Raw genomic sequence first — 27,806 nt, forward strand, 5'->3', positions numbered from 1 at the left:
AAGCAGCGCGGAGGAGCATTTATTACAGACTGAGCGCTGCGATCACACAAGCGTCAGATCACAGCGACTCTGACCGCAGGCACGCGCCTCACACGCTCCTGGATCCTCCCCGAGGACGCTCGCTGACAGTCAGACACAGAATCCAGCAAAAATTCAACCTCAGCAGCCAGTTATGGCCCACATTCTGATTTCCACATGCAGGAGGTGTCACAAAGCACCAATGAAACACCTTCAATATGTGATATATATATATGAGCACCAGCCGCTCTGCTCCTGGCTCCATGGGGGAACAGATTCAGGGAAACCTCTTGTCAGATGTGTGAAAGTGGTGTCTGGTGTGACAAACCTTTTGGGGGGGATTTTTGCGGCTGTCACATTTTTCAAGTCTGAATAAGTGATAAATGAGGTTCTTTATGAAGTGCGCCCCCTGGAGGCCATTCCTGGAGTACCAGGGCTTTGATTCATGCTGCAGATTCATTCACTCATTGACTGGAGGACTCACGGTCATGAAGCCGTCCAGTAGACCAGAGTCAGGTTTGGGTGGAGCCTGGAGTCTCTCCATGGACCACTTCTCGATAATCGAGGCCACCTGGCTGTTCTCTGTGTTGAGGATCCTGAAGCCCGTCATGTTCACTCCGCTGTATCGGTAAGGTTCCACGTCAAGTGCAAACAGATCCTGGAAAAAGGAGGAATTGTAATTAAGAAGTGGAGAGAAGGACTTTTAGGGCAGCCGATAAACACCGTCGTTGGATTTAGTGGATTTAGATTCCAGGTCCCGTAAACGTGTGAGGGCAACTTTAGCGTGATAATGAGTGATTAGCTCTTGATGCTAATGGTGAAAGCTAACTGTTAGTTTGGTGACTGTGATCTTCAGAGTCGAAGGTCACCACTCTGCTCTGGTGGAGGAGGGAACAATGTTGGTGTTGATGGAGCAGATGAGGGAGGAAGAGCTGGCAGGAACATGGTGACATCACAGTGCTGTTCTCTAACCCTGCATCTGTAGGGTGAGGCCATCCATCCATCCATCATCCATCCACCCACCCATCCATTCATCCATCCATCCATCCATCCATCCATCCATCCACCCACCATCCATCCATCCATCCATCCATCCATTGTGGATCACAGCAGGAATGATGGAATGATGTTCGTGTGTTGAGGTTGGACGTGACAGTGAGACGGCTCCTCGCCCGCCACTTACCAGCGTGGTGAAGATGTAGTGGTAATACTCAGTCATCATCCCCATGGCCAGAGCCTGCAGGAGACACCAGCACACTTAGACATGAATGCAGACAGCTGTCCAAACACCAGGGGACACAGAGGGACAGAGATAGAGAGACAGAGGGAGAGACAGAGAGACAGAACATTCTGAAGGATCACAGCTGATGATGTTAAAACTACTCTTTCCCAAAAACTACTCAGGTAAAAATAACAAAAGGTTAGAGTTGGCACATGGTGTGTGTGTGTGTGTGTGTGTGTGTGTTTGTGTGTGTGTGTCTAACAGTCTCTTGTGGACTGTTTGTTTACATGTTGACGCAACTTGGCATTTTTTCTGTTGCCATGGGATCATCGGTCCTAACATAAACCTCTTCACCATAAGAGCACACTGCTGACATCAAGGCACTGTTGCCATGGCAGCAGTTTTGGGCATCAATCACCATCAAACGTCTACAGCCTGTACAGCTCCTGCAGACCTCCTGTACAGCCAACTGCTGGGCTCCTGTTGATGTCCACCTGAGGTCCCTATGTTGGCCTGACCCAGACTCCTGAGTGCAGCTGGTCCAAAATGCTGCTGCAACTGGACCCAAACAACGAGAGCGCATTTATTTAGCACGCTTTTAGGATCACCTCACTGACCTCCTGTTCATCTTTGTATTGATTTTTATATTCTGGCATTTGTTTTGAAACGTCGTGGTCTTAACCTTCTCCGACCTTACGTCTCCCCTGGTCAGCAGGTCAACCGGTGTTGGTCCTTAAACCAAAGACCAAGCCTTAAACTGTGGTCAGACTGTTGGTTAGCTCTGAGACTTAGCTGTGTAGCGTGCTACCTGTGGTTAGGGTTTGCTCTGCTAAAGGTCTCCATGAGGGAGGTCCTCCAGCTGTGGTGTGATGAGAACATCAGTCCTTCAGGAGCAGAACATTAATAATGACGCAGTCCTGCAGCTTCCGACCAATCGTTGGAGAACAGCACTTCACTGAAAATGTTCTTTGATCATTTATAAATCCTGCGAGTACAAGAAAGATTCAGGCTTCTTAATTCTGTTGGACCTTTCAAGGTTCCTGAACACCAGATTTGGGATTTTAAAAATTGAGCTTTAACTTAAAACGTAAAAAAAAAAACTGGACCGTTAACAGAACAAAAGCTGCTTTCGTCAAAATAAAGGCGCCTTCATGCACCAGAGGGTCAAACGCAGACAGAACTTCAACTTTTTAAATGTTTCATTGTTGTTTCACTAAACTGAGCAAGATTTGTTCTGTGTAGTTGAACAATTACACACATTTTGTAACAGTTCTGACTTCCTGTTTCAAAAGTGCCTCAGTTCAGCTCAGTCAACCATGGTTTCTCCCTGTGTTGACAGCTATTAACATGTTGTTACCTGTTAATAACATGCTATTACAGCTATTAACATGTTGTTATCTGTTAATAACATGCTATTACCAGCTATTAACATGTTGTTACAGTTAAAACACATTATTACAAGCTACAGGTCTTGTTAGTACTCCTCCTTCTCCTCGACTCAGTGCTGCCCACCTCTGGAGGTGTCCATCACAGCCGTGCTCGTGAATACAGGAGACGTGCACGCACCTGCTTCAGTATCCCAGCAGCCATTTCGTGGCTGCAGTCAAAGATGATGTGGAACTCCTTCCCTCGCTTCATCTCCTTCAGCAGCGGCTTGGCGTCCTTTGACTCCAGGGGAAGCTGCCGGATCTTCAAGCGGATGTTGTACCGGGACGGCGCCTTAATCAGCTCCTGCAGCCGAATCAGACCTGCAAGGAAGTACAACAAGGCTCCGTCACTGATTCCTGGCTGAGTCCACAGAATCAGCCTCCACCAGTTCCTCGGTGGTCCTACACGTGCAAACTTCTCTGCCCCCCGTCTCCACATGGTTCCACTTTTGGCCATTAATATTCTTCTGAAGTCAGTGATGCTACCCAGCTTTAGCTTTAGCCTCATTCCAATTTCAATACTGTCCACACTGATCCAGAATCAGCCAGAAACTGGGTCTTCAGGGGGTCCTAAATGCCTTTATCAGTTTCCACTGTAGCTAAGCTAACTGTCCAGTTCTCCCGTGTTCCTCAAAGCTTTGGTGGTTCAGCTGGACTGGTTTCTTCATGTATGGACCAAGAATCCAGGTTCCTTCTAAAGGTCTAAATGAATCAAACCCTCTAAAAGCAAACCTGCTTCCAGATGAGTGGCCGTGCCTGTTGTGACCAGCATGCGTGTGCACGTGTGAGAGCTGTGACTCTCGCCAGCGCCTGATGCCACCTGAGCTGACATCGCAGAAAAACAGCTTCCTGTGCAGCGGCGCCGCTCTGCGCTTCACGGTTAGTTAGCTAACATCCATAAAAGCAGGCAGACGTGTCGGACTGCTGCACTCGCTCTTCAAACACGTGGCTGCACCTGGCCGCCGTGCACCATCAGGACTCTGCTGCTGCTGCTGATGTGGACACCTGCTCCAGGATCCATGTTCTGGGCTGTCTGAGGCTCTCCCGGCCCAGCTGATAAACCTCTTTGTGAAGGGGCTCAGCACATCCTGCTGCTTGGCTCTTATTGGCCCTACACATGCAGCGTTGCATTGTGGGTGAAAAGAGCAGTTGACGGTTGCTGTGTGAACGTGTTTCGGGCAGATTCATTCAGAACGGGTCAGAGGTTTGGAAGGGACGTGCTCCTGAGGCTGGTCTGCACCTCTGCATAAGGTAGCCAGTAAAAACTGGACGGTGGTTCTTTGGTTCTTTTCATCTTTTCTTATTTCTCATAATTCCTCACTCGTTCGGGAATATCGTTCGTTCGTTTCCATTTAATAAGCATCCTGATTTTTTAAACCATGGCAGCGATTCTTCTCATCAACGGTTTGATTTCATCTCAGTTCTGAAGCTAGAAAATATTTTAAGTAGATCTCTAAACAACACTGAAAAATAAAACTAAATAAATCTTATAATATAAAAATAATAAAAAGTTGCTTAAACTCATTAAATCAAAGGCTAATTTATTTGCTGCTCCGCTGAGGAAGCGCGACTGTAAAACCAGCTGTTGTTATTTAGCCTGTTAGCTGTGCAGCGACTCCTGTTGACTTCAGACTTTATGGCTGCAGTAAAGAACGACTGACACGTACATATAACACTGCTGCTGCTAGTCCTGTTAGCATAGCTCCTCCAACCAGGACGAGCCTCACAGCACTGTCAGCTGTGGTTTGGAATGTGTAAATGGTGGAAAGGTGTTCTTTGGGAGTAAAGGAATTCCTGAAATTCATAAATGGATTTAACATCTGCAAATTAAACTGTTCAGAGTAGCAAAACAGCCACCACTCAGGCTAGCCAGGGTTACAGGTTAGGGTAAGGGGTTAGGGTTAGATAGTTAGGGTTAGGGGTTAGGGTTAGGGGTTAGGGTTAGATAGTTAGGGTTAGGGGTTAGGGTTAGATAGTTAGGGTTAGGGGTTAGGGTTGGGGGTTAGGGTTGGGGGTTAGGGTTAGCGTTAGTGTTAGAAGGTTAGGGTTGGGGGTTAGGGTTAGCGTTAGATGGTTAGGGTTAGATGGTTAGGGTTAGAGGGTTAGCGTTAGAAGGTTAGGGTTGGGGGTTAGGGTTAGCGTTAGATGGTTAGGGTTAGATGGTTAGGGGTTAGGGTTAGCGTTAAATGGTTAGGGTTAGATGGTTAGGGTTAGGGGTTAGCATTAGAAGGTTAGGGTTAGATGGTTAGCGTTAGATGGTTAGGGTTAGATGGTTAGGGTTAGAAGGTTAGCGTTAGAAGGTTAGGGTTATTTTTCCATCATCTGGTCTGGACCCTGAGCGGCTGCAGGATAAAGCCTCATTCTGCCTCCTGGGCACTGCGGCTCACGTGATTCCTAGTCCAGTCAGGTTCTGTCTTCGCCCTCATTGACTCTTTTATCTGTCCTCAGTATCAGGTCACCTGTGTAAATTGCGACAGCAGGAAAGGTGACGCCGATGGCTGCTCAAGCAACGATCTCATTTCCCATCACAGGACAGAAAATCAAGCAACTATTAACCCCGTCGTGAACCAGCAACGACGTCTCCACAAGCGGATTAACAGAGGTGATGAAATCATGGCGATCAATTTGTCCCACAGCTGCTCGCTGATCTCTGGGGCGGAGAGTCCGCTCACACGTGCACCTGGGAACAAGGTTCTGTCCCTGCTTTTAATAATGGCGCCTCCTCTTTCCTTAGACACAGTAATGAAATGATGAAGAAAGAGTGAAGAGGACAGACGGCGGCGTGGTCATGAGCGTTCCAGCCTACAGGGAGCTTTGCTTGTGTTGGTGGAGGCTCCTGTGATATCTATCGTGCACATTAGCTGAGTTTGTGCCTCCAGCACATGAACGATGATAAAGACGACACAGCAACCGTAACCGTGTCCAACAAACCAGCCCAGGCGGCGTTTTTACGCCGCTGTTTGGCTGTTGTGTTGCTAATTTGCCTCATTTGAAAATGAACACACACAATTAGCATAACTGTGTGAAGCACTGGCTTCATCTGGCCTGAATACTAACAAAGTATTCCCAGTGTGTGTGTGAGGCTGGGAGCTCTGGGGAGCCTCGGGGCCCATCTGCGGGCTGGCAACCATCACCCCGCTCATATGGCGCCTGTTCCCAGCCTGCTGGCTGAGCTGTCGCCCGCTGACCTGGACTCCAGCACCAAGGTTGTCAAGCACAACAAACCACAAAGCCTCTGATCAGCCCTGTTTATCTGCTCACTGAAAGATTTATTTGTTGTCTTTTTATTTTAAAAAAAGTCAAAATAATTTGAGTTGGTTGAAAGGAGGAAAAAAATCCTTTTGATTCTCACGGAGGTTTGCTCCTGGCTGTGATTCTGATTTCAAAGCTGCGATCAAACATCAGAAAAGGGCGTCGCCGTCTCACCGGTGCTGTCGTCGTAAACCACCGTCACCGTCTTCCACTTGAAAAAGTGCACCAGGTCCAGAATGGCCCGGCTCAGAGAGGAGAAGTCTGGGTAAAGGTTGACGTAGAAGATGTCCCTGTTGTCCGCCACCTGGTGCTTCCACTTGGTCTGGATGTGCGGCACCCCCAGGGCGTTGCAGATGGACTGAACCGCGTTGGCCGAGGAGCTGTGAGACGGCCCAAAGATGGCCGCCACCCCCAGAGAGAGCTGGTCACAAGCTGGAGAAGGAACACAGGCTGGGTTATCACGGGGTGCCCCCAGAGCGCCAGGATGATGGTTCTGACGTGACCATGCAGACACCTTCGCGTCTGACCTCATGACCACAGACATCAGCACTGTAAATCTGATTAGCAAGTCGTTAGCCCCTCCGCTGTCATGTGACCTGGTGGCACTGTTGTGGTTTATTCGGTTGAGCTAAAGATGTTAAACAGCTGAATAATGTTCTGACCTGCTGCCTCCCGTCACACTGGTCTCCACGACGACAGCACTGCTGCTGATTTGATGAATACTTGATAGTGCTTAGCTTCCCTTTAGTTTAGCCATTAGCTGTCCTACAAGTATTGTCTCTTTCACCAGCTTTATCTGACGGAGGTAAAACCAGCGACGCTGTTAGCGCGGCTGTACTTTAGCTGAGAGCTAGTTGGCCTAATCACCGATCCATAATTGATAAGAGGTTGGAGTGGCGGCCTGACACACACACACACACAAGTGATAGATTATTGTGCTTTTATTGGGTGTCTCCGGGGGCCAAATGGCTCTTTGAATTACTGCAGCTGAGTCGCTACCTGAAGCAAATCAATTCTTTCTGTTTACATTTGGAGCGCTCAGCTATTCCTCCCTCGCCTGATTATAATTGTCACAATCAAGGCTGCAGCAGCCTGCGAGCGTCGCAACAGGAGACATTTACAATGCAAAGCAGCGCCGCAGTAGCAACACATATGTATATATTTATATTCATATTTACACCTGAAGCCAGACGGACGGCAGCACAGGCTGATCCTGCCGTCAGCCCCGCAGGTGAAACACACAAATACCTTTCCTGGAGGCCTCGAAGCTGTCGTAGATGTTTATCCTCTGGATGTCGTAGGTGAGCGTGGTGTTGGGCAGCAGGGTTCTGTTCCTGTTGATTGTGTTTAAAGCAAATTTAAAGGCTAGTTCTTCGGCGCCGGACGGGCCGCTCTCGATGGACTCAAATATCCCACCTGTCAAAGACAAACACAGGTGGATCCACTGTTAGAAGCCTCCAGCAGGAACAACAAAAACAGAGCACTCTTTATCCGTTTCCACAGCAACCACCAAATGTTTTCACTTGAAAGATATTAGCTGCTGTTAGCTCACTTAGCTGTACGGTTAGCATGTGTCCAGTTTTCAGGATTCAAGAGGTTTTTACTGACAGCAGCATCACCCATGATGAAGTTCTCACGTCTCAACTCCAACTTAAGAAGGTCAAGACGGAGCAGAAGCTAGCAAACGGTCAGAGGAATGTGCCTGGTCAGAGGTGACTGCTCGACGGTGTTTGGGCTCAGACTTCAACAGTTCGATGGTGTGGGGCATGAAACTGGTCCTGAGTCTGCTGTGGTACCGTCCACCAGAGGACAGCAGCTCGACCAGTCTGTTACCAGTCTTATCGCCCTTCTTCCAGCAGGACATGAAGTTCCTCTGAGGATGTGGAGACTTCCTGTTGAGGGCGGAGCTGCTGGCCTACTCAGTGTTGCTGCTCACCCCATGAGGAACCTGAACTCATGGGACTGTGGTCAGACCCCAGGAGAACAGGCTGCTTTTAGGTCTACACCTTCAACAACAATCCATCAGGTGTTCAGGGACAGTCTGGTCACCTGGTGCTGATCAGAGGTCTTTGGCCATTTATCTGGGGGACGGAGTCTTGGTTGTCCTGGAGATGGTTGACACCCCCCATTTTGTCCATCTGCTGCTGGGATCAGTGTGGTGGGGTTCTAGTGTCCCAGCCTCACTACAGGCTACACCAAGTGACAGATGAACACACACGGACACACACACACACACACACACACACTAAATTTACATGTACTTAAAGGCAGGAGTAAACTCAAGTTTCTGTCTCGCTTGTTCTTCTCATCACATGAGATGAGTTGAACTGACAACGTAAACCTGTCCGACCAGAACAGGTCCTCAGATGCTAATGCTGCTAGCTTCACCGCTGCGCAGGACAGCGTAACCATCTGACTGTCAAGCGTAAACAGGACGGGTCCGTAACGCCAGTCTCTGCCGTGCACCTGAGGCTGCTGTAGCTGAAAGCCTCCTGTAGGTGGAGGAGCTGCGGAGCCTTTTCTGAGGGCTCAGCGCTCCTCTCGGCTCTGCTCTGAACACTTCTGACAGCCAGCAGATGAATGGACGCAGCGAGGGCCGGAGGGGCCGGGGAGGGGGGGAGGGCGAGGGGCTTCTGAGATCAATGTTCCCTGATTGGCCGGAGAATCAATCAATGGAGCCCTCGGGGAGCCGCGAAGAGCAACGGTTAGAGATTGAAGTGTTTTGTTTGGGTGAGCTCTGTGGCCCGGCCCCGGCGGCTCAGTGTCAGTCACACCAGCTTTATTTACTCCACTGTAGGACCCTCTTCAAGAGCACAATGTAATCCACACACACAAGTACTGCGGCTCCCTCCTGTCACAAGCGATTACCACAGATTCTGATCAATGCTGCCTCACAGCCGCTGAAACTCGCCTTTTCATGGACATTTATTTGTCTGAGCGGTGACGTTTGAAGCAAATGTGCACACAGAAGCAGCTCTGACAGCAGCACTGCCGACATTAGCATGCACCACACGGGAGACTCCTGTTTTGCATCCCATAATGAGTTTGAGGGAATTAATAAGCATCAGTTAAAGGGGATGTACTATAATTGGAAAGCTGAACGTTCCGAGCGGCTCCGTTCACACATGAGAAGTTGTGGATTTTCCTGCTGAGAATCTGTTCCAGTCAAAGGAGACGGATCTGGACGGCGCTGAAGAATCTGAAGAGCTAACAGAGATAGCATCTGAAGCTATCAGCTAGGAAATAACGAGGACCCAGCACGCTCCGGAACACGCAAACAGAAATAAAAACGGGTTTCGTTTCAAAATAAAGTACGTTATGAATCCGGAGACGCCGGTGGGAATAAAGTTCTGGACACAAGAAAGTTCTTCTGATTGGAACCTTTGTGAGCACGTGGTGAGAGATCCAAAGGGTTCAGGAGTTCAGCAGAAGGAACGCGCCTCCTTGGTGATGTCAGAGGCTCTGAAGGCAGCAGGACTCCACCGTCATTCACCTGTAGCCTGATCAGTCCTTGATGGACGCGCAGACGCACGTCCAGACGGACCACGTGAAGCCGTGAGCTGCCTCCATCCACACAGATGAGCAGACAGATGGAAATCATCACGTCTTATTTACACATATTGCAGCTTCTTTTCTCTCATATGCGCCTGTATTTTTTTTATTAAGGCTGAGATGGAAATAATCACTCCACAAGCATCAGTGAACTGTGATGGATGGGTCGCCATGGAAACGACGGCAGAGCCACAAAAACACACCTGGACACGTGGACTGCTAGGTGACCAACAGGAATCACATGACCGTGGTGGGACTGAACCAAACGCGACCAGTTTAAATCCGTTCATGTCCCAGTTAGACCAGACCCTCCTCGATCCATCCAACCCTTCAGAGGGGGAAGGAAACAGTCGGAGGCGTCGTCCCGAAGGGTCGAAGCGACCACGGAACCAGCCCCTGGTCTTTGGGCCGGCGGCTCCCAGACGGCCGACATCATCCATCTCAATTTTCTCCCTCCTAGAACATGAACGTAGATCCTGCTGAAGCTCCTCCTGTCTGTTGTGTGAAGATGATTTATGGCCACGGCTGCATCTGCACCACAGCCGCCGGGGGGGGGGGGGGGGGGGGGGGGATCTGACCAACACTTCAGATCAACTTATTAGAGCAAATAGATGCTTCGTTATTGATTAGGCAGCTCTCGTTGTGGCCTCGTTCTGCAGAGAGTTCACGGAGAACATTTGGAGCCACTGGTCCTCACCATCGAGCCTCAGCCCAGACCTGCAACCAGATCCTTCATCCACTTCCTTTGATAGGAGCCTGGTGAGAACAGCTCTGAGCTGCTCTGGCTCTGACGTTCCTCCAGACTTTCTCCATCCTGCTGCGGAGCTTGGATCTGGGTGCTTTTCCCACAGGAGCCTCTGGTTTTTCTGTAGCAGCCAGTTTCTTTTTGTTAAGTGTTTGAAATTGAGCAGAAATGTTGGTTATTGAAGGCTCTTCCTCTGTCTCTGGGACTGTGAGGAAACGCTCCGCAGGCTCTGCTGAATTATCATTCATGGGTCTGTTTGTGCAGAACATTTTGTACCTTTTTCATGCAGGATCAACAGCAGAAGGCTGCCTGCTCTTGTGGGAGAAGGAAGCTTCACAAAGAAGAGAGGCCTTCGCCCGCTGGAGGATTCTGACAGTTCCTCCTCGCTCTCACTCGCTCTCACCCTCTTCACACTCTTTGTTTCCCATTCTCACCCGCCAGTGTTTCATTCTGCTGCTCTGGAGTCTGGATCGCTGCGACACAGGTGAGTTTTGGAGGTTCCACCCCGCCCATCACGGGAAACCTCAGGAGTTCTCACTTCAGCACTTTCATAAATGTCAGTGCTCCTCAGCCATTGTGGAGCACCAGCAGAGGCAGAGAATGTCAGCCTTCCTCCTCCGTCACCGCCTTTGTGAACGGCTCCCATCTGCAAATGTCAATGAGGCAGCAAACAGGCTGGCTCGGCGGCGGCGGCGGCGGCGGCGGCGGCTAAAAAAGAGCCGCTAGCACAGGGCGGAGCTGATGTGGAGTCAGAGCTCCTCGTCCTGACACACGTGACGATCCGCTGCTCTTCATCCTGCCAACAACTTTAAAGGTTGAAGGAAACAGGGGGCGAGAGGAGAAACAGACGGCCAGATCCATGGGAGCAGCAGGTCTGAGGGAGGCTTTGCTCTGGCAGCCTCCTGCGGATCAACGGCGTGCTGAGGTGGCATCCGCCGCTCCGAGGGGAAGCTTTCACCGGTGTGCAGACATGCAGCCGGTAAATCTGATTATTCCTATCTCTCCCCCCGCGTGGATCTATTTGCTTAACAATGATAACAATCCCCGCAGCTTAACTCCGGCGGGCAGAGCCGATGCGCTCAGCGCCGCCGTTTCCTCCGCTCTTTAATGAGCAGCTCCGCCTGTGAACTTGGAGGGGGAATATTGATTTTCTTTTGCTCGGCCAAGTGTGCGATATCATCTGGAGTAAAGGGGAAAAATGAGGCAGACGAGGGGTCGAGGTCACGCCGCTCCTGAGCCCGTTTACTCCCCCTCCCCCGAGTCCGTCATTGTGATGGAATCCCGGTCCGTTTAAAGGATCAGCCGCAGCCAAGGCATGAAAGTAGAAGCAACTTTCTTTCTGCCCAGCAATGGCGCTAATGAAGGCGTCCGCTGCCACGCAGCTCCGCTGCAGCCCTCAGCCGGCTGTAATGGGATCAATACTGGATCATTAATCCTCTGACAGGAGGGTCCTCAGGTCACTGCAGAAGCTCACCTCCTCCCCTCGTGTCCATCCAGCCCTCTCATCTTCCCCTCCACACCAGGGCAGTTAAACTAAAGCTGCTGGGCAAGGCAACACACACAGGCACACACACACACACACACACACACACACAGTTGGTTCCAAACAGTCTTTGTTCTCTTATCATTGTCAGTAGATAAAGAAACACCACTGAGATTCAGATGATCAAAGGCTGATCAAAGGATACTAAAGTAACGGTGACGATAGTTTGCTAAAGGTGGCTGAAGCTGCTTCCTGTAGTTGCCGGAGGCTCTCTGGGTCACATGACCATGAACTTGGACCAGGATTAAATCATTCAGACTATCAGCCTGGATGTTCTAAAATGAAGCCAAGACTTATTTATGATGAACAGCGGTCAGCAGGAGGACTTCCTCCAGCCGGCCTGGAGACGAACACAACACCGTCCACAGTTACTGGAAATAAAAGAAAATTGGAACTGCTGATGGACTATTGTCTCCAAAGGTTCTCCAAAGGCTGTGCTGGAGCTTCTGAAGCTTTGACAGACTCAATCAAACAATCACTCATTTAGGTGATCTCTCTCCAGCCTGATCCAACCCAGCAAAAAGATGAGATTTGACTAGTGACAAAGAACACTGGAGCTGCAACTGTACCTGCTGTAGTCCTACAGAGGTTCCTGTTCCAGACCTGCAGAAGTTCCTACTCCAGACCTACAGAGGTTCCTGCTCCAGACCCGCAGAAGTTCCTACTCCAGACCTACAGAGGTTCCTGCTCCAGACCTGCAGAAGTTCCTACTCCAGACCTACAGAAGTTCCTGCTCCAGACCTGCAGAAGTTCCTACTCCAGACCTACAGAAGTTCTTGCTCCAGACCTGCAGAAGTTCCTACTCCAGACCTACAGAGGTTCCTGCTCCAGACCTGCAGAAGTTCCTACTCCAGACCTACAGAAGTTCCTGCTCCAGACCTACAGAGGTTCCTGCTCCAGACCTGCAGACGTTCCTACTCCAGACCTACAGAGGTTCCTGCTGTAGTCCTTCAGAGGTTCCTGCTCCAGACCTGCAGAAGTTCCTACTCCAGACCTACAGAGGTTCCTGCTCCAGACCTGCAGATCTCCTGCAGATGTTTCTGCTGCAGACCTACAGGAGAGCTCGGCTCCAGCTAAACCTGATTCTTTGGTGAAGCCTGTGTCCTTCATGTCCCCATGTCTACCCACGTTGTCCCCTCATTGAGCCCAGACGCCGGTCCGGAGCAGAGCGTTCAGTCACGGCCAGTCACCTGGTTTTCGCAGCCCCACTAACTTTCTCCAGCAGCTCTGTTCTTTCAGGGTGTTTGTGTTGTTCAGCTGTAGTGAAGGTTCTGTGAGGACATCACAGCATCACGCCAGCTCACCACAAAGCTCACAAACCTATCAAACTTTATTGACCAAATTCTGGATTTAGACTTTAAATCTCAAGTTTCTTTAAATGAGCTTATTTCGTTCTCATTATATAAGACCATTCATGCTGCAGAGCCTTTGCTTTGATGTTGATTTTACCGTTGTTTCGAACAATAATGTTTATTGAGATTACCCAACAACGTTAAACACGGCGACGTCGTTACCGCTGCAGCGTTACGGCTCCTCGGAGACCACGTGGATTCAAATTACCCACATTTGTTTCATCCTCTCGCCATCTCATTCACTTCCCTCTGTTGTGTGTGTGTGTGTGTGTGAGTGTGTTTGTGTGCGTGAGTATGTGTGTGTGTGTGTGCGTGTCTGTGTGTGCGTGGGTGGGTGTGTGTCCATTAGGGTGGACTGCACTGGAGGAGACATTTCAGAGTGAAGCAGAGCAGGTGGAGAACAGCTCCCTCCGGGTGCACTCAGGCATCTGTTATGACAAGCTAGCTAAATCTCTGCTTCTTCTGTGTGAATTAGCCGTTACCGTGAACGCCAACAGCTCCTCCGTCTCTGGCACTCCTCCCCTTTCACCCACCCCCTCCCCACCACTGTCACCTTCCATCTTTCATCTTCTCCTCACATCTCCAAAGAGGAGAAGTTCAGCGCAGCAGAGAAAGAGCGAGCGAGCGAGCGAGCGAGTGAGCGCCTGCGGCACAAATGTCGAGATAATGGTTTCATTTGGAGAGATCCTGATGAGACCCTTGAAGGGAGAATTCCCCCTCAGATGGAGAGATGTGTTACCTCTCTCCTCATCTCTTTTCATCTCTGCACCTCCGGATGGCTCCATGCTTACAGCCATGGAAGCATCACCCTCTTTTATCTCACCCTCCTCACCCGCCAACAACAAAGTGGCTCATTTGGAAACATAAAAATGTGATGAAATATTAATGTAAAGTAAAAAGAGGATGTGTGTCATGTAGACACAGTGCGAGGGAAGAGCGGCTCCTTCCTTCATCAGCGCCTCCTAAACAGCAGAGGCAACACAAACAGCTCGTAGATACCATGAAGCCTTTGAGACAAGGCCAATGATAGCAGTAACACACCTTCCCCCAGTCCTCCAGGTCCGTCCCCAAAGGTCCAGTGGCCTGATCAACAGAGGCTCCGCCCACCATTGGCTCAGACATGTGAGGAGGTCATGTGGTCAGGTCCACTGATGGCGTTGCACTACGTTAAGATCTTGTCCTGTCCTCTCCGTCTCTGTCTGAAGCCTGATTAAGCTCAGGTGTCTCATATCAGTTTGGAATTTGGACCTGATTCCCAGTGTCCTGTCCTGGATTTGTCTGCCTACCTATGGGCTTTTGGTGAAGAACGTGAGTCCTCTACTGTCTCCTACATCACCCAAACATAAATATTTCCTTCTTTACACATGAGCAGGTAAATGTGGAGCTCATCTTTTGTTTTGAGTTAAAGATCCAAACAGCTAAGAGCTGCTGCTGGTCCATCACGTCCTCATTACACAACCTCAAACTTGCTCCAGCTGAGGGGCTGCTCTGGGCTCTGGACCACTTTGGATCTGGACTAGAAGAACAGGAGCTTTAACCTTGACATAATGAGAACGTTAGTCCCCCTCATCCACATGCTGGAGACCTTCTAACATATTTGTGCTGTTGTTTAAACTGTTGAACTGGCTGTAATCACATTAAACTGCAAAAATGCCCCATAAGAAACTCCGGCAGGACCTCTGCTGAACCAAGGTCCTCAGCCCTAGAGTCAACCTGTTCTGGGTCTTGGGCCGTTGCTAGGGCCAATCAGTGTTAGCAAAAGTGTCATCGACTGCTCTCTTTAACAGCAGGTGGGGATGATGCCCTCCAATGCTGACTGAAACCACCATTTCACAGGAATCTGGGCGTTCACACTGACTTGAGTACAAAAAGTGAATGTCCTGTTCTTGTCTTGGTCCATGTGGGTGTCGCCAGCGTCCCAGTTATAAGTAAACTGGAACTCCAAAATCAAACTGGTCCAGTGGCAGCTTTATGCCTTGTCCTGTCCATTCGTGAGGATCTGCACAGTGGCTTATCAGCTAAATGACGAGTCATATTTCATTTTCTTTCTATAAAGAGTTTAACATGATTCGATGTTTTGATGGAAAAGAAAAGGCAGCAAGATGACAGCCCATGTTAGCGGTGAACAGGCTGCCCGTACATTGTCGCTGCCTTCGGTTGCTATAAATAACTCAAATTAGTGTGAGCTGAAACTTGTGCCAGACGCACAAGAAGCCACAGTGGACTCACTCTGACAGATGTCAGAATACGTGTGATTTGTGTTGTACTGATATTTATCTCCTAAACAAGGACTTCATTAAGCAGGATCCCCCAGTCCATGTGAACGTACTGAATAAATTCCAGTTTGTTTCCATGTGCTAACTGAGCATAGCAACACACCGAAAACATCACATTTAGCACAACGAAGAAGGAAACCTCAGGCTGTTTTGTGTGTTGGTGTGTGAAAGCTTCAATACTGAGGAGCTTATGGAAACCAATCTGTTTGTGTCCAAGATAAACCTGCCGAGGACTTTCAAAGATTACTTCAAGACCAAAAGAAGGTCCAGGTCTACAGGACAGCGTGACACACAGATGAGCCTGCTGATACGAAGCCGGTTAACTGGGTTACCAGTGTCTCTCCTTAGACCTCTACTTAGATCCCTACCTACCTCCTTATCTAGACCTCTACTTGGATCCCAACCTAGTTCTCTATCTTGACCTCTACTTGGATCCCTATCTAGTTCCCTATCTAGACCTCTACTTGGATCCCTACCTAGTTCTCTATCTAGACCCCTACTTGGATCCCTACCTAGTTCCCTATCTAGACCTTTACTTATAATACTAATTCCCTACCCAGACCTCTACTTAGATCCCTACCTAGTTCCCTATCTAGACCTCTACTTGGAGCCCTACCTAGTTCCCAGTCAGGACCTCTACTTGGATCCCTACCTAGTTCCCAATCAGGACCTCTACTTGGATCCCTACCTAGTTCCCAATCAGGACCTCTACTTGGATCCCTGCCTAGTTCCCAGTCAGGACCTCTACTTGGATCCCTGCCTAGTTCCCAGTCAGGACCTCTACTTGGATCCCTGCCTAGTTCCCTTGCTAGACAGCTACTCAGTCATGTGACTGCGCCGCTACTCAAATATCCGGAGGTGGGTTCCAAGTCTTTGTGGGCGTGGCTCGGCGGCTTTAGTTCTGGTCTGTTTCTGCACCTCCCAGACGGCCCCAGTTCTCCCACTAGATGTCCCAAACTCAGTCGGGTGTGAGGCTTCCACAACTCACCGGCTGCTAAGCAGAAGAAAAGTGAACCCCTGAAAGTTGACTGGGTTTATCTGACAGACGATGGGGCAGGCTGGTTCTTCAGAGTCCTGGTGAAGCTCCCTCCCAGCAGCTCTGCTCTGGCTGTTTGAGCAGCCTGATGATTGATGACTGAATGACTGAGCTTCTCTCTCAGGTTCCACCTCAACCACTTTCATTAAAATCATAGTTCCTCATCCAATCTGTCATCAAAGGGTCATGATGGGATGTGAACCAGACCACCAGAGCAGTTACAAACCACGGGTGAAATAAATAAGAAAGGACCAAGCTGTTTTTGGTTTAAGTCATGAGAGTGTTTGCATGCTAACGGGACCTTAGACATGGTGGCTATCAGCGGTTTTCAGTGAGATGTTGGAGATGTTGATGCTCGTTGAAAGGTGGACAAACGGACTGATCTGGACAGAAGGTAAAGGAGGCCGTGCAAATATTTGAGCACAGTCAGAGGTTTGTCTCTTATACCCGAATCACCTAAAATATCGACTGTTGCAGCAAAAGTGAGGACAAAAAATTCAGGACTGATTTTCACTCGTGATGGCTTCTAATTCCCAATCGGCTCAGTTTAGCAGCTCTTTTAACCACCCACTCCTGATGTGGTCCAACTGTCAGGGATTAGGCACACGCACGTACACGTGCAGGAACCAACAGTGTTTTTACAGTGTAATGGTGTAATTAACACATTAGTGGTGAGCACATACCTTTCACAAAAGGCTGGTATAAAGCTGTGGAAACACCTCGCGGGGCACAGATGATATATTGCCGGAGGTGGGAAAATGGTGGGAATAGTTCTCACTTTCAGTGTGAGATGGAGACACCTGAAGCGGTTACGTGTGAGAAGAATGTGGTGTGAATATCCACAGGTAGCGTAATGGGGGGGGGGGGGCATAGACACCAGAAGAGCAACAACAATCAATTGTCATCTACTATAGAGCTCCAGGTTTTCTCTGTGGTTGAGCAAAGAGTAAGGTAGCAAACGTCGTATCAGCTAACATGGCAGGGCTGCTAGCACTAGCTGCTAGCACCGTCACCAACACCGACACCGTCACCGTCTGCTGCTCAGAGATGCGTCTGTATTTTAAGAAACACGGAATAACGAATGATGCAGTAATGATCCTGGTCGCGGGTGCCAATCAGGACAGACAGACAGACAGACAGACAGACAGACAGACAGACAGACAGACAGACAGACAGACAGACGCGTCCGTCTGTAGGACAGGGGTTCCAAACACAGCAGCGGACGACAACTGACAGAAGAGCTTTCAGGAGAGCAGAGACCCTGTGGCGGAGGGAGGGGGGTTACCACGGTGATTATCTTTAAGACTTCCTATCAAGTCAACATCCTCACCTAAGTGATTTTCTCCCCCGCAAATCTGTGAGACCCAGCAGAACCCTTCAGAACGAGCCCCCTCCTGAAACTCCACGCTTTTCTGGAAACACTTTTGTTTCCTGGTTGAGAAACAGGATTAGCAGGATCCATCAGGCCACCGGCAACAGCCAGCACGGCACAAACAACCGTCGGCCGTGGCAACAATCTGCACCGTGAGACATCAGGAAGCCAAATGAATCCCAGTCAGACGTGTGTGAAGGAAACATTTGCATGTGATGAATATTTCCAACTCTTTCTGCTTTGTTTACCTATAAAAGCACCACTTCATTGCTTTGCTGCTTCCTGGTCTAAACCCTGGGGGGGGGGGGGGGGGGGGGTGCAGGGAGGCAGCACCATCAACACCAGCTACAGGAGGTAATTACAGGCTCAAGCATTTTATTACCAATTCCACTTTTTATTCCCTGTTCAGCAGTGGCAGGAACCAGAGGAATAACCAAAGTAGCACTACAAATAATGGTTGCCCCTCTGGGGATGCTGCAGCCAGGTGGCGGCGGGGGCAGGAGGGGGGGGGGGGGGGGGGGGGGGGTATGGAGATATAGATTGGCTGTGTTGGCAGATCTGACTAACGGACATTATGGACTTCAATCTGCACAGGAAGTTACTTTTACTTCTGTGTGGGAACAAGAAGAAGAAGCAGAGCATAGAGGGGCGGGGCCTATGGGGCGGGGCATAATTGGCGTGGCCAGGCAGAAAAGGAGCACTCCACTGGATGGGTTTGAGTGAACTGGTGTCAATGGAAAGAGGGACAATTGGACAGACGGAGCTCTGTACATGCCACAGGACAGATGGACATACATCAGATTAATTAGAGGTTGTCGTGATCCCGTTTCAATTGCGATACCAAATAAATTGTCTTGCTGATATCGATCAGAGTTTGCTGGTACACAGGTGTAGTGCTGCACTTCAAATAGACCTCCATTAAAGTTAATAAAAGGGAAGCAGCTGTTTCAGTGCCGAGGGGCATTAAAGACATCCAGCTGTTCCTTGTTACAGCTTTATTCCACCACTGTGGAGCAGGTACCTGGAGGCTTTAGCCAGATCTCAACAGTCTCATCATTTCTGGTCACCGGCCAGACGAAACCAAAACGGCTCGGAAGGGCAGGTGATCTCGCAGTGCATTGTTCCTACTGGATACTAGCGGTGGAACAGCACAGCAGATGCCCCACTGGGGTCATTTTGCTGAAGACACGTTGTGAAAGCTTGTGGTCGTTAATGACAGCTCCTATGTCATTAACATATGCCAGAACACAGGGCAGCACAAATCCACCTTCAGATGACCACTGAGCCCACAATGCTGTGTGGTTTTCCACTCAGCTACGTTGCTATTTTGAGCCCAACACATAAACATCAGGCTTCTTTCACATTTAAAACAATTCCAAAGACATCGCAGCTGCTGAGTTGGGCCCCAGCTTAGACCCATTTGACGCAGCTGTTAAAGTTACTTTTTAAAGGAAGGTTCGTGTTCTTTTGTGCTAGCATAGCTTGACGAGGCTCTGCTGGCCTCCATATTTCCGGTGCTGAGCTGCACACCAAGTGTATCGGGGGGGTTTGCCCCACAGGCGGATCCATCCGATGCCATCAAAGTCCGCTTAGGGGGCAGCAGTGATAAATATTTATAGAAGCATGTATATTGTGCTCCTGTGGTATGGAATGGACATGGTAGAGTGGTGAGCCAGACAGAGGGGGACAGGGGGGGACGGAGGGGACAGAGGGGACTGGAGAGGATGGAGAGGGACAGGAGAGGACAGAGGGGGATGGAGGGGACTGAAGAGGACAGAGGGGGACAGATGGGGATGGAGGGGACTGGAGAGGACAGAGGGGGGTGGAGGGGACTGGAGAGGATGGAGGGGGACAGATGGAAACAGAGGGGATAGAGAGGATGTAGGGGACTGGAGAGGACAGAGGGGGACAGAGAGGACGGAGGGGGACAGGAGAGGACAGAGGGGGATGGAGGGGACTGAAGAGGACAGAGGGGGACAGATGGGGATGGAGGGGACTGGAGAGGACAGAGGGGGGTGGAGGGGACTGGAGAGGATGGAGGGGGACAGAGAGGACGGAGGGGGACAGGAGAGGACAGAGGGGGGATGGAGGGGACTGAAGAGGACAGAGGGGGACAGATGGGGATGGAGGGGACTGGAGAGGACAGAGGGGGGTGGAGGGGACTGGAGAGGATGGAGGGGGACAGATGGAAACAGAGGGGATAGAGAGGATGTAGGGGGACAGAGAGGATGAGGGGGACGGAGGAGACAGAGAGGATGCAGGGGGACACAAGGGTCAGAGGGGGACAGAGGGGACTGGAGAGGAGGGAGGGGGACAGATGGGGACGGAGGAGGACGGAGGGGACAGAGAGGATGGAGGGGGACAGAGGGGGCTTATTCTGGCACGTAATGCTTGTCCTTGTGAGGACCCTCCTCCAGACCCGCCTCCTGTGTCTCACAGGCTGCAGGTTAATGAGGTCTGAGCTCTAATTGAGCCTGTGAACATGCTCTTCTATTAACTCCTTTCACTCAACTCTGTCCTCACACAATGAGTTGGCATCTCAGAGAGATCCGTCAGCCCGGTAACGATCACTCTGACGGCTTTTCCCCGCCGCGCGGACACGCATACCCCATCGGCTGTCAGCTCCTGAAAAGGAAGTAGAATTGATGCTTTAACTATTGCCCAGGCAAATGAGATCCACCCCTGACGGGTCCTGAGAGAAGAACGGCAGGTGAAGCTGAGCCGAAGGCAGCCAGTAAGAGCACTTGTTGTTATTTCCTCACACGTGTCTCATTATTGCCGTCCACGTCTTTTGGAGCTCCGTTTTATTGAACGTCATTCGAGTCACAGTTTGCCTTTTGTCGGAGGAGTAAACCTGATTGATTACTCCCGCGGGTATTTCAGAGCAGCCAGTCAGCAGCTCCTGCTTTTTTATCCACATTAATAGAGCAGGAGAAGACAGACGGCTCACAAACCTTTTAGCATTCCACACTTACTCAGACGTGTCACCGACTCGGGTGATGCAGCAACATCAGTCAGGTGTTTCCCAGTAGGCAGAACCCAGGATGGACGGCAGGAAGCTCAACCGTCCAGACATTTATCAGCGTGTCCTCGTTGTTTTTGCACCTTAGTTTTCATGTTTAATATCCAAATTGAAGCTGCTGCTGGAGCTTCACCTCTACTGCGAGGCCTTGGTGAATTACAAAGAGTGAATTCACACAAACCTGGAGCAAAGTTGCATATTTGAGTTATTTATGGTGATTCCTCATGTAAATGCTAACTCTGGTGACCCAGGACTCAGTGGATTCAGTGAATTGTGAGCAGTCGCCTGATGTTCTGATGTCCTGGACCAGAACATTCTCAGCTCCAGAGGAGCAGAGCTGTGGAAACAGGTGATTCAGCTGAACAAGTGTCACTTAAAGCAGAACCGTCTTGTTATGTGAGGTTTCACACATTTACAAGCGTCCAGCCCTCACACAAACTACCGGTAGGTTTGCATCCTTAAGAAGACATTTTGTGAAACACTCCCACTTGTCCTGTCATAAGTCTCTGAAGAAGATCACAGAGGCTTTCAATCAAAGTAATGGCCAACTTCCAACCCAACCGCTCCTTAAATGGCTCTAATACAGCATTGGAATCTGAAGAACTGAGGTTGATCAGAAGAAAAGAGATACTTGTTGACAGGGTTGCAGCTCACATGTGCAGAACTGCTGGGCTCACTTTCAACATTCCCCTGGTGCCTGGTGTCCCCCGGGGTTCAGGGTCTAGCCTCCTCCTCCTCATCCTCTACATCCTACTGTTATGTCGAAAATGGAAAATCCAGTAACCAGTAACCAGCTCCACTATGACCACTATGAAGGCAGCTCAACTACGACACAACTTTAGCCTTGCTGTGGAGACCTCCAGCCTGTCCCATCACCTCAAATCTGCAGTCCTGAAGTTCTTAACAGCACATCAACCACATCACCACCATCGCATCGTCACAGCATTGTCCATGTTCCTCTTCAAAGCCCTCAGTAAAGGTCAGTATATCCAGAACTCTGCTGCCCACCTCCTCAGCACCTCCTGCTCCTGTGAACATGTTACTCCAAGGTTCTCCAATCCCCAACCTCCTGGTGGGGTTGTGAGCAGACCTAGATGGTGGCTCCAGACTTCGGTCCTAACTGGACGTCCCATATTGTTGCTATATGTGCACATTTCTGCGTGTTCACTGACTTGTGCTCTGCTGATCGGAGCTCTTCCATCTCTCTTCCTGCTCTTCGTTAACCACCTCGTTGGTTACATCTGTGTCGGCGCGTAGATGCAGCCTCACTCAGCCTTCAGCTCTTTAATGGCCTTTTCCTCACATCTGGTGTGCTTCCAAAGACTGGACGCTCTTTAAAGTCTGCTGGACGAGTCAAAGACTGGCAGGACACGGGAAGACAAACTCCACAGGTGCTCGATCAATATGGCCGACGTCAATATTCCCCACCTCACTGGCCTCGCACCACCTTGTGAGGGTGTGTGTGTGTGTGTGTGTGTGTGTGTTAAAGAGAGCCCAGCATGGACGGGGCAGCTGGTGGACTCACTGTTGTATCGATTGTGTTTTTCTGCTCATTTCTCACATCTGCAGCAGCTCTAATTGGATCTTCTCTAATGGTCCAACAAAGATGAAAAGAAACAGCTCCAAAATTCATGAAGTTTACCTCCCGTCTCTATAGCAACCACAGCCTCTACCGGCAGCCTGGTTGGGCTCTCAGTCTAGGAACCCTTTCTGAAGGAAACCGATGGCTTTTCAAAATAAAATATGAAAAAGACAAAAGGATGGAATGATTGAAACTATTTGACCGTCATGGTTTCGACCTGACAGGTCATCCGCTCCGTGACTCCCGACAGACGGGAGTTTGTTCACTGGAGGAGAAAATTAATGTTGCGTTGATTATCAGAGCAGCGCTGACGCCAACTGTTGCTGTTCATGTGAAATGTGGTATTTAAGTAGGTGATGCTCAGAGCTGTGGAGCAACATCAGGGTTGCAGGAAGTGGAAGCCTCCGTGGATGTTTTAACCTCTGTGAAGAAAGCAACTATCTTTTAAAGGAAGAGGAGAACTGAACTCTTTTATGTCACTTTCCTAAGCCAGGACAGGTGTCCAGCTGGACGAAACCCCTTTGGTCCCAACTGAAAACTCCTCCCAGGACAGCACAAAATCAAATCTGAGGAAGGTCCAGCAGATGCACGCAAAGACCTTCAGATTAGCTCTAAGGTTGAAGATCACAGTACAGCCAGAAGAGCAAAGCAAAGATCAAAGCCACTGCTGCGTCACACAAAAGATGGAGGCACAATTGAATGCAGATTGTTGTCCAGATCTTCAGCGTCCATAACAGCTGGTTTGATGCTGAAACTGATCATTAAAACCTTTTATGATGACAGCAGCAACTTCCAGTGAGAGAAACCTGAGGATGATGTTTAATGTTTAATAAGTGCAGCTTTGGTCTGAGTGGAGAGAATCCGATTTCCACACCAGCTGAATCAAATAGTAAGTCAGAGGAAATGAAAACACACACACAGACACACACACACTCATAGGCTAAAACCACTAAGTGAACGAGTCCCTTTTAAGACAGATAATAGGTTTATTTCTTATTTTAACTAAACAAGAGCTCACATATGAAGGGACAAGCTTGGGGGTATCAGCGTTAGCAGCTAACAGATGGCAGCCTGATCGCAGTGTTCACTCTCTCAGATGATTCTTCATTACCTTTAAACAAGTGCGAGGCAAATGTCTTGCGGCCAGTGCTATGCTAATAAGACTTCCTGCTGAATCTGAGGCCTCCAGCAGCAACATATGGACAAACAGACTCCTCACGTCATTGTGCCAAGATGAGGAAGCGCTTTGTGCCTTTAGCCAAATCCCCTTTTCTTCCTCTTCTCAGCTTCAACCCCATTTTTATCCCTTTTTCTCCACACAAAAAGGGTGTGTGTATATTTATATATATAAATATAAAGGTGGATGGGAAGATGGATGGCTTAAAAACACGACAAGGCAAACCAGGACAGACACACACGCAGCGACAGACAGACAGGACCAGACAGAACAGACAGATAAAGCAGAACAGACTAGTACGCAGGCAGACAGACAGATACGCAGGCCAGACAGACAGAATACGCTGACAAGACTGACAGAAGATACGCAGACAGACAGACAGACAACGAGACAGACAGTACACACACACACACAGACAGACAGACAGATACGCAGACGAACCATACAGACAGACAGATACGCAGACAGACAGACAGACAGACGACCAGATACAGACAGACAGACAGACAGACAGACAGACAGACAGACAGACACACACACCACACACACACACAGACAGACAGACAGATACGCAAGACAGACAGACAGACAGACAGACAGACAGATACGCAGACAGACAGACAGACAGACAGACGACACACACACCACACACACCACACAAGACAGACAGACAGACAGACAGACAGACAGACAGACAGACAGACAGACAGACAGACAGATACGCAGACAGGCAGCTGAGGCATTTGGACAGAGGTGAAGGAGCCGCCTGAATGAAAGCGTTGGCGTCCTCGTCCTGCCGTCAGGACCCTGGCTGCCTGCAGTCATAACAACAGCCGTCTCTTCCGTGTAGACTTGTCAAGGTGTTCAGGTCTGAAATGTTCAGAAAGCGGCCGCCCAGGAAGGTGACTCATCACCTGTTACCCTGGTAACCAACAAAGACTGTGACAGAGCTGGTTTTTCCTCATTCATTTAGCTTCCATTTCCCTCTCATACTGACGTTATTGACCTGTGCAGATGTGAAGGTGTCCTTCAGGGTGGCTGGTGAAGGTTAGGCTGAGGGCCTCTAAACCCCCCCTCATGGTTCCAGCAGCACGTAAGGAGGTGAGCCGAGCTGCTCACAGCTTCACTTCCTTTAAACCTTTCAGCTCAGGGCCCCGCAGGAACGAAGGGCCGTGGTGAAGGCGAGGAGAAGGGTGTGTAATAACCACGTAGGAGTAACGTGGCAGCGACAGACCTTCCAGTAGCCTGGTCAGGTCTCACAAGCTGGAGCTTCTGTCCTTCCAGAGGGACAAAGAATGCACCTCCAGACAGCTGCTGACCCTGGAAACACTTTTATGTTTCCTCCTGCTGCTTCCTGTTGCCCCGAATCAGGCAGAAGTCATTTGATTTGCCCTCAGGTGTCCACCATCGATTCAGGCCAGGGTTTGTCTGCACAGCAGGAGGGGTGTGTGTCTATGTGTGTGCCTGAGAGTGTGTGTGTGTACCTGCATATGTGTGTGTGTGCCTGAGAGTGTGTGTGTGTACCTGTATATGTGTGTGTGTGCCTGAGAGTGTGTGTACCTGTATATGTGTGTGTGTGTCTGAGAGTGTGTGTACCTGTATATGTGTGTGTGTGCCTGAGAGTGTGTGTACCTGTATATGTGTGTGTTTGTGTGCCTGAGTGTGTGTGTGTGACACCAGAAACTGCCAATGATGATGATGATGATGATGATGAGATGATGGTAGTGATGATGATGATGATGATGATGTGATGATGACGATGATGAGATGATATGATGATGATGTGATGATGGTAGTGATGGTGGTGATGATGATGGTGATGATGATGGTGATGAGGATGATGATGGTGATGATTCTCATACTGGTTTTAACTAGCTGTGACCAGACAGACCAGTCTCTAAGGACATGAGAACACTGCACACCTCCACACTAGCTTTGATGTCTTTGAAGGAGAAACCTGAGAAGAATGAAGAGTCCGGAGCTCCATTTCCTGTGAAAATGTCACCATACAGAGAAAGCCAGAGCAGGAAGGAACGTTCATCCCTTCTGAGGGACCTTCCTGCGTGTGTTTGGGAGCTCCTCCAGCTACTGGAGTCAAACGCTGCTGCCTCCTCAGCAGGAAGGTCAAAGCCTCGGTTGACTCCCTCCTCTTCTACTGCGGGGGGGGGGGGGGTGCAGGAGGCCGGCCTGAGCCTGTCACTGATACGTGACATCAAGGTGAACTCCCAGGAACACCGGGCCTATTAAAGGAGAAAAGAGCTGAGGGCCAGAATGGCGTTTCCTTTTTTAGCTGGCTGCCCTCCAGGGGTTCAGCTAACAGCAGGAAGACGGACGCAGGGGGAGGAGGACAGACAGCAGAGCTTCCAGTCCACAAACACAACATCAGGAAGGGGAAGCATCACAAGACAGAGATATTTGAGCTGCTCTCTTCTCAGCTAAATAAGGAACAGAGATGAAACCAAGCGTGGATGATGTATGAAACGTCTGTTACTGAGCACCACTAATAGACAGAATGTCCTGCAGAGGTGGACAGTAGGTCACCTCCTCTGATCAAGGCACTGCAATCAGACCCGTGCAGAACCCAGCAGATGTTTTCTTCAAATAACCTCTTACATAAATATTAACGTTCTCAAAACAACCCAAGAACGGAGCCTTGAGGAACTCCACAGCTGGTTCACCTGCCCAGAGGTGTGATGACCTGAGTGGTAAAGCAGTGCTTTAAAAGGCCCCGCCCACTTTTATTGTGACTGTACTGAAGGTTGTTCTAAGGTCAGATCTGAGACAGAAGTCTGAAGACTTTCACAGGATCAGCTGAAGACTATGAGGAGACCCCAGGAGGACTCAGACCTGCTTTAAGGACCCCTGAGGAGATGACCCATCAGCCACAGCTTCTCATGGCAGGAGTGTTAATAATGCGCCCCCTGGATCTTCTGCCTGTCACCTGTGTAGATGCTACTCAGTCGGAGTGGTTGAAGACTGAGACGAGGACACGGTCAGCACAAGAGCGCTGAAAGAGGACACCTAGAAACTTGTGGAGGACAGAACCAAAGTGAAGAGGAGTGTGTACTGGCTCAGTTTTTGGGTTAAGGAGCTTTCAAAACTGTTTAGCCTGATGTGTCCGACTGAAGCTGGAAGGAGTTTAGGTTGATGCTTTCATGGAGTAGAGGTTCCAAATGTCTCCTCACTGGTCTCAAATGTCTCCTCACTGGTGTCACTCATACTCACTAGTCTGTTCCAGTACCTGCTCCGGTACCACCAGTACTGATGGTTCCGGACAAGGGACAGACGGCATCTGAGAGAGGAGTGTGTTTTCCACCACAATGAGGCTCATCATCAGAGAAGGAGACTGTTGAAACAATCACAAAGGTTCCATTTGAACAGGAGTGTGTAGAGTATTTTGAAATTTCTTGCATTCATCAAAGGAGCTAATTGGTTGTCATGTTGGTTTTTTGCTTGAAGTTTGTTTTCACCAGTGAAACTTCCCATTAATTAAACATACGTCTTTGTCGTTTTCCTTGAAAACACACAAATGATGAATGCTGAATCTGAAAGTGTGGAGCTGCTGGTGTGTGTAATATCACACTAAACAGAGTTTTGTATGGAAGCCTGTAGAGTCCATTAATTAGGCTGCCAGTTCCAATCCGTGTCACCTTTTTCAATTAGGCTAATTGTAGCCTTCACAGGGAAAACTACTGCGACCCTCTGCTTGTTAAATTACATCTTTTCCTTTTAGATCCACTTTACTGTTCAACAGCCCTCCCAGTCTGTCAGTCGTCAATTACGACCATTTATATTTAGAGTTCATCAGAAACTGTCCATTATGTTGGAGTGCTGCTGGTGGGGGGGCTAGCGCTGCTAACACACTTCTGCTAATGGCGCAGCACAGAACAGCTACAAACCTGATGCTCCGCACCAGCCAACACGATGAGGAGCTACAATCGTATGGATGCTAAAGCTAAAAGCAAAATATCAAGTCCTGTGTGAAAGCTCCCATTCAGAATTCATATGAATTCTGTCCAGCTGTTGCTGCTGCAGCTCGATCTGACAAATCTGAGAGATGAAACATGAAGATTGAAGAGAAGTGTCCATTTCCTCCCACAGTGGTCACAAGACCAAGTGCTCTAATTTTGTGAAGCTGTAGCTAGAGGAGGAAACATCAGACCTTCAGCTCCCTCCTGCCTCCATCATTTAGCCTCTATATTTAATTTAAAGAAGACATCCTTTATTTAT

General features: G+C 49.4%; 1 protein-coding gene across 2 annotated transcripts in view; it reads right to left on the bottom strand.

Annotated features, from left to right (window-relative positions):
• Positions 1-11,824, bottom strand: part of grik2 (glutamate receptor, ionotropic, kainate 2) — a 64,257-nt gene extending 52,433 nt beyond the window's left edge. Inside the window, exons 1-6 of one of the 2 annotated variants that reach the window (XM_029838349.1) lie at positions 11,691-11,824; positions 7,168-7,335; positions 6,094-6,351; positions 2,807-2,988; positions 1,202-1,255; positions 503-676 (exon numbers count right to left, since the gene is read on the bottom strand). In XM_029838349.1, coding sequence (XP_029694209.1) covers positions 503-676; positions 1,202-1,255; positions 2,807-2,988; positions 6,094-6,351; positions 7,168-7,335; positions 11,691-11,709 — 855 coding nt within the window. In that variant the 5' untranslated portion in view covers positions 11,710-11,824. Of the gene's footprint in view, positions 1-502; positions 677-1,201; positions 1,256-2,806; positions 2,989-6,093; positions 6,352-7,167; positions 7,336-10,650; positions 10,745-11,690 lie in introns of those variants that run through there. The other variant, XM_029838350.1, reaches the window with a different exon arrangement.
• Positions 11,825-27,806: the final 15,982 nt, after the last annotated feature.

The sequence above is a fragment of the Takifugu rubripes genome, chromosome 7, assembly GCF_901000725.2.
Source record: "Takifugu rubripes chromosome 7, fTakRub1.2, whole genome shotgun sequence".
Classification (NCBI taxonomy): Eukaryota; Metazoa; Chordata; class Actinopteri; order Tetraodontiformes; family Tetraodontidae; genus Takifugu; species Takifugu rubripes.